Source organism: Antrostomus carolinensis, unplaced genomic scaffold, assembly GCF_000700745.2.
Source record: "Antrostomus carolinensis isolate BGI_N321 unplaced genomic scaffold, ASM70074v2 scaffold14652, whole genome shotgun sequence".
NCBI lineage: Eukaryota > Metazoa > Chordata > Aves > Caprimulgiformes > Caprimulgidae > Antrostomus > Antrostomus carolinensis.
Genome location: NW_010301868.1, coordinates 56,650 through 63,763, shown reverse-complemented (window position 1 = coordinate 63,763; position 7,114 = coordinate 56,650). Strand labels below are relative to the sequence as shown.

At 46.9% G+C, this 7,114-nt stretch overlaps 1 protein-coding gene across 7 annotated transcripts in view; it reads right to left on the bottom strand.

The window, feature by feature from the left end:
* The window catches only part of NFASC (neurofascin), a 53,933-nt gene that overhangs the window by 12,116 nt on the left and 34,703 nt on the right, over nucleotides 1-7,114 (bottom strand). For 2 of the 7 annotated variants that reach the window (XM_010163634.1, XM_010163639.1), the window contains one exon: nucleotides 4,202-4,447. The exons of 4 other annotated variants lie outside the window; for them this stretch is intronic. In XM_010163634.1, the coding sequence (XP_010161936.1) occupies nucleotides 4,202-4,447 (246 nt within the window). Of the gene's footprint in view, nucleotides 1-1,538; nucleotides 1,656-4,201; nucleotides 4,448-7,114 lie in introns of all 7 variants that reach the window. One more of the 7 variants, XM_010163636.1, reaches the window with a different exon arrangement.

The window sequence follows — 7,114 nt, the reverse complement described above, 5'->3', positions numbered from 1 at the left end:
AGAGACTCGATAGGTCCTTTATCTGCCCAGCCTCAGGTTTGGATATTTGGGGTTTTTTTACAGCAAAAGGTCTAGAATTTGCCTGGTCCCGCTCAGCTGGGTGAAGGTGCTACAGGACTCCGTGAAGGAGCCAGTTCTTGTGCTTTTGGGAGTGTTATCTGGGCACTGGTTTTGCTGGCAGGTTAAAGAGGCTTTGAATGAACTGGGCGTTGCGTTAAACATGTTGCAAGACTGGCAGGTTGATGTTTTTAGGGGGTGAGAGGGGTCTAGCCCTTGAGCTGAAGGAGAGATGCTTGTGAGCTGATAGCTCCCAGGCTCTATCCAAGGATGACCTGTTCTTTGCAGTGTGCCGAGAATCATTTGCTGATGAGCTTAATGCTGAGCATTAAACCATTGAAGGCTAAGAAAGCCTGTAGTAGGGCTTTGGTTTGTGTGCACCTCCCAGTTCAACAGCGCTGCAGGGAAGGAGAAATGTGGCTTTGAGGCCAAAAGCATGCTGCTTGCTTCAAAGGCCACCAGAAAGGGACGAGAGCCATGGGAAGAGATTTCCTCCCTCTCGGCCAGATCCTGATAAGGGTATCTCATGGCATTGCTGCTGCCATAGCCTGTCCCAAGCACAGACAGAGCACGTGGGCTCTGGAAGGGCATCGCCTGCACATTGTGCTTCCTGATACTGGGGAAAAACCAGGGCTGGCAGTGGGTGGTTTGGGAGCTGGGATGCTTGGAAAGTTCCATATCCTGAATTATGGAAACCAGTTAAAAAGGGGAAGGCTGAGCACAGCCTACCAAAGCCTGGCATGCTGCAGAGCAAGACCAGGCACTGGCTGTGCATTCTGAATTATTTCAAGGAGAAAGCAAGGTCATCTGTTAAACAATGCTGTAAATGACCTAAAGTGGTTTGCTGTTAACGATTATGCCTAGCTGGTTTATTTTAAATGCAGATTTAAGACCAGCATACCAGATGATGTGAGGGCTGAAATGGCTGGGAAATAAAGTTAGAGATAAGCAGTAGTCATCACTGCCTATCTATAAAAAAAAACCAACCAAACCCAACCAACCAACAACATGTAAACATCTTTTCTAAACAAATACTAAAAGCAGAGATACTGGCTTTGAGTTTCCAGACTAAGCACGCAGCCTTACAATTTTAAGAGACAACGATATCTGATACAACAGGAGGTTTGGGATCATAGATGATTCTGCCAACTCCAGATTCAAGAAGCCTGCTCTTCAAAGGCAATTAAAACTGCTCTCCAATTTACATAGGTTTCATTCATTTTCCTTTAACGTTTTAGCCCCTTTCATATATATGTATTTAAGGCTCTTTACGTTGTGACCACGCACAGCCCAGCTCAATAAACAGTTCACAAATGAACACAACCATCCCCTGCCTTTTCCTCTCCCATCCTCCACGTGGCCATAGAGCATCTTTCCACACACAGTAATTAAGACCAAGTAATAGGTTGCAACCATGGGAGCTGGCAGGATCTCTAATGGCATCACCACCCTATAGAGTCCCCACGCGATCTGATGCTTACTGGTGATATACTTAACCACAAAGTCAGTTCCTGCAGAGTAATTGTGGCTCCAGGTGATGTTTGCCCAGTTACTATTAGCCATAGCTCTTATGTCCCATATGAACGATCCATTGGTGGCTGGTGGACAGGTTAGAACAGGAGTTAGTATTTTGGATTAGACATGAATGAGATCTCACCTAGCATCTGGTGTTGAGAAAACTTTACAAAATCATTCCTGAAGTTAATGGTTTGATCTTAACCCAACGAGCGTGGCTAAGGAGCTATTTGTTTCTTTCAAGATCCTTAACTTTAAACTTTTGGGAGAAGTTTGGTAGCAGCAGCTTATTGGTGTCTAAGTCCAACTGCACTCAGCTTATCTTTGGAGTCAGAAGACTCCTATGGCACATCCCAGAGGATTTTGGTGAGCAAGGTAATCTCCTGGCTAATGTCCTGCCCAAACAGACACGGGGAGACAAGTACATGAGTGCTCATGGACTGACTGCCACAACCGAGAAGGAAAGACTGGGAGAGAATATTGTCATGTTACTGGGTCTAGAGACAGCCAGTGGGGCAATGAAGTCACTCGTTTCTGATTTTGAAGTTAAGGATTGTCGACGTTGCTTTGGAGAGCGGATGAACTTCAGTTCTAGTGAAGTAGAGCTAATCCCCTAGTTCACTGTGCATCGAAGTGACGTCAGGTAAATTACACCTTGTGCTTGTTATTACCATTATCAATTATTTACTTCAGGCTGTAGCTCAGGTTTTGGTTTAACAAAACACAGATGAATAACTGCAGTCCCTGAGATGAGGCCAGCTATGGGAATTTTAGGATATTGCAAGGACCCGGCCACTGTGGGGTTGGGGACGTGACCTAGAATCCCTCGTGCAAACACAACCTGTGCTGCCACGCAGCTGCCCTGTCTGCCCACATTACAGCTCAACCTCTTCCCTCGTGTCCCCAGGGTGGTTGGGACACACACGGTTCCTCTGGCAGCTCCTCTTTTCCTCCCATCTCCTGCTCTCTGGCAGCACGTGCCTCACTACTTAATTGCCTATTTTCAATTAGCAACGTTTCCTATGTAGTCACTTAATAGTGACTGTGTGCTGGCAACAATCTTGCTTCATTATTAAAGCCTCAATGTGTGTTTTCTCACTCAACACTAGTTTTGGAAGGTGTTCTTCATTTGGGATATTCAGGCCAGTCTAGCACTGTTAACAATTATATAATGTTTTCTAACCTTATTAAAAAAACTTTGATTTTTACAAAATTCTCTTACTATGCTGTTTAAAAAAAAAAAAAATCAAAAAAAAATCAAGTGTCTTCCTTCTCCTGTTGATAACAGTCTAGATGATTTCATATTCTAAAAATCTGGAACCTTTTAGAGCTGCTTGTTTTATTCCTGTCAGTTCTGCATCTGTATTTCTTGCACCAGTTTTGAAGCTGGTTTTGTTTTGGCACTGCAGCTCCCTGGCTGCATCCCCTTTACTTGCAGTTAGCAGCTTTGTAAAGCGTGAGATTTCTCTGGCTGAGGAGGTTTGTGGTGCTACAAGCTGGAACATGAATTCGTAATTCTTAGTTTGGGTCTGAATCTTTAATAAGCAAATTAGTGCAGAGCAGGAAATGTGCTGCTGATTTGCACATGTATTTTGCTGTGGAGTGTTGGGTGGAGGTTGGTGCTCCCAGCATACGGTTTTGGTGGGGTTTTTTTAGCCAACATGAGCTATTTTTATGCAAGAATATAAAGAAAGGGGTCTGAACTACTTTAATCAAATTCCTTGAGTTAAATGGGTGCCGACTTTGATATTCATTACCATTACCTCCTTTCCCTCTTTATGAAGAGTTAATAAGGATTTCTGTAGCTTTTGCACTTGCATTTTTGAGTGTATCGCTCTGCAACTGGATTCTTTTGCTTGCGTTCCCTTTTACTACTAGTTTGTTTTATTTTAATAACCTGAATATAACTATCCATAATTATTTATTAACTGTAAATACCATTAGAGCAGCATTTTTAAAAACAAGGCTGAGAGAGACACATCTCTCTGTATCTATCAGTAAAACACAGAATAGAGACTACACCTCCACCAAAACACAGTTTGATCACCCTATTCTAGCTGATTTTGTGAGAAATTTATCTTATTTTGATAAATACCTGGCACACACCTGCATGTTGTAACTCAAACCCTACCCCAGCTCTCCTGTGAGCTATGGCTGGGTTACATCACTAAGAGCAGCAGCATAAACCAAAAAGACTTGTATAAATGATGACAGGTCTCTTGGCTAACAGCTGACGTGCTAAATTTGAAGTGACGTTCTCTCTAACAGTAACACAACCCAAATTTATCAGCAATACGACACAGGATAATACTTTTGAGAGCTTTTGTAGGATCTTCCACCTCCATCCTAAACACTGATGCTAATTCAGCAACGTCACATCCCAGGGAAGGGCTGTGTTATCCCTGAGACTGAGACCAGGAGGATGGTACAGAGACCCCCAAATTGCTGGGAACCACTTGTGCACCTCAATTCCTGACCCTGTGCCACCTCCACCTCCTTGCAAAGCCCTTCCCATAGCATGGGATGTCTTAAATTTTCCCTGTGCCTGTTATTAATCCTCACTCTGAGAAAGATGAGGGGAAGGTCTCAGTATGGTTAGAAGGGTTAGAGGAAAAGGAAAGCTCAGTACCCAACTCCTGCTTTGTGGTGGCTGCCGGAGCCCTCTCTGTAGCTGCTGTAGTGCTTGCGACGGTGGTGGGTGGTGGAGTGGTGGCAGCTGTGGTGGTGGTAGTGGTAGTTGTGGTAGTAGTAGTAGTAGTAGTTGTGTCGGTAGTTGTGGTAGTTGTTGTGGTAGTAGTTGTGTCGATGGTGGTGGTAGTTGGGGTTGTTGTAGTACTGGTTAGACTGATTGTAGTTGGAGGCAACCCAGTTGCAGCTGGGAGAGGGAAACACTGGCTTTTTAGAGGTGGTGATGTCTCCTCAGGGCTTGCACTCGCCATCCCCAAGGGCTGGACACACGGCACGCAAGGGAAAGCAGCACAGCACAGAGACAGGGGGACCAGGGAGAGGGGCAGCAAACAGCACCAGGAAAGACGAGGCTGAATCACTTTTCCCATCCCCATCAGCATGTGGGGACAGCCACGTGCCCAGCCGAGGGGCAGGGAGTGATGCTGGGGATGAGGAGGGGCAGCAAGCAGGGGGGCTGCTCCTGCCCACCCACCGTTTGATCCCTTGCCCAGGGCTGAACGACCTGCTTCTCTTTTGCCTTTTCACTGCCATGAATGCCCCTCACCACCCTGGGCTTAAATTGGATGGAGGGCATGGAAGGAGGAAAGTTCAGGGGGGTGCCTGGGGCAGGCTGTCCTCACCCCAGAACTGTGCTGAGAGCACTCAGGGCTCCCTGAAATAAGAAACAGGATTTATCTCTTAAGAAAACATAGTAATCCTATTTGTCATGAGCCAGGCAAGCCACAATTACATTAATTCAGCAGCCCCTGGACTACACCTCCAGCATTTTTGAGCTGCCAATTCAGCCTGTAGTTTCCTTCCTGGCTTGTCTCTCCTCATGCTGCAGGCTGGTGATGGGGTGGCTTTAGCATTAACGTGGGGTTTAGCTCGTGGGTGAGTGATGGATGGTACTTTGCCATCACTGCCTCTCACAATTTACATTTAAATTAAGCCAAAGGCATTGGCACACCCCAAGCTGGCCAGGGGGAAAGTCTGAGCAATTTGTTTTCTAAATAGTCCCCCGTGCACATCTCACCTGGGCTGTATTTCCAGGGCAAAGTGGTAAATGTGCACTTGACACACACACCCTGCAGCGTCGATGAGAGGGTCCTGAACACCACCCAAGGGGAGTGCCTGGGCTGAAAACCTGCCAGCAGCAAATGCAACTGAAATGCTGCTTAAACTACCTGAGGTAGATGAGCGGAGATTGACCCTGTGGTGCTTGCATTAAATGATATTTACTTACTCTTACTGTAGATCAAGGGATTACAAATCCCCCTGTTAGGCAAATGAAACTGGCAATTTTAAATATCAACCACAAACAAGGAAAGCACTTTAAAAGGTGTCCCAGAACCAAGCCAGGGCTTTGTTTTTCAGCAACTCCATCCCCAAGGAGAGCAAACCCCTCCAACCTCAGCCCTCCCAGAGATCCAAAAGCAGAGAAGAGCAGTAGGTCGCTCAGTCCATCTCCCTACCAACCACAGCTGCAATAAAACCACAGTTACCAGCACGTCCCAAAACCACCAGCCCACCCCAACATGTGCCCAGAGAGCAGAGAGTCCTCTCCACCCTGGTCCCAACGAAAAGTCACAGCCAAACTCATGCAGCAAGTGCAGCCACCAAAATAAAGCACCCGCCGTGCAGAGCCCATTGCCGGGGGGGGAGCAGGGATGGTGGTGACAGGGAAGGGACTCAGCCTGGGTGGGACATGGCACATCTTTGTCCTCGGGTGTTTGTAGTGTGGCAAAGCCCTGACAATAGGAGTGTTGGGGGTTTTGCTCTTCTGCGTTTCTTTTACTTGGTTAATGATCAAGAGAGTGTCCAGAAGAGGCCACGCAATTGGTGAAGGGTTTAGAGGAGAAGCTGTGTGAGGAGAGGCTGAAGTCACTTGGTTTGTTCAGCCTGGAGGAGACTGAGAGGAGATCTCATCATGGTCTAGAACTTCCTCCCAAGGGGAAGAGGAGGGGCAGGCGCTGATCTCTTCTCTCTGGCCACCAACGAATGCCAGGAGCAGAGGGAATGGCAGGAAGATGTGGCAGGGGAGGGTGAGGTTGGCCATGAGGAAAAGGTTCTTGAGGCAGAGGGTGGTGGAGCACTGGAACAGGCTCCCCAGGGAGGTGCTGATGGCACCAAGCCTGACAAGATTCCAGCAGCATTTGGCCAAGGCCCTCAGGGACATGGTGTGAATGTTGGGATTGTCCTGTGCAGGGATAGGAGTTGGACTCAGTGATCCTTGTTGGTTCCTTCCAGCTCACAACGTTCTGTGCTTCTATGACTTTGCTGTATCCTGAGACTACAAGTTCCAAAAGCCTTTCTTGGGTTGGGAAGTGTTAACATCCATCTCTGCTGATTTATAGTGGTTTTTTGGATGGTTAAGAGATTAGTGTCACTAGGTTAATGTCACTGTTAACCTGATTAAGCTACAGCTCCTCAATAGGTTCGCAAAGTACACGATCAAACCCCGCCATAGACACCAGTCATTAGCTAATGCAGCCTCAGCATGTCCCCTGTGAATCCCTAACTCCCCTCTAAGGAAAACAGGACCCAACAAGGCGCAAAGGAACTTGCTGAAGGGCAGGAGCTGGTGGAAAACCCAGTACAACCTCCCAGCTCCCAGGCCTGTTACCCATCTCTGCATCAAGCCTCTCCTGCACAGCACCTTTGAGGACTGTCTACATCATCTAGCACTGCTGTAATGGCTTTAGCAGAAGCAGAAATTCAGTTTTAAGGCTCCTTGAGACCCTAGATGGGAAGAGATTATCTGGGGTAAGTCAAAGCTTCACTATCCATTGCGTAGGGTATTTTCTTTAGGTATTACACACAGATATGCAGGTGAAACTGCTGTGCTGAGACCATCCTTGATGCCACATTGACC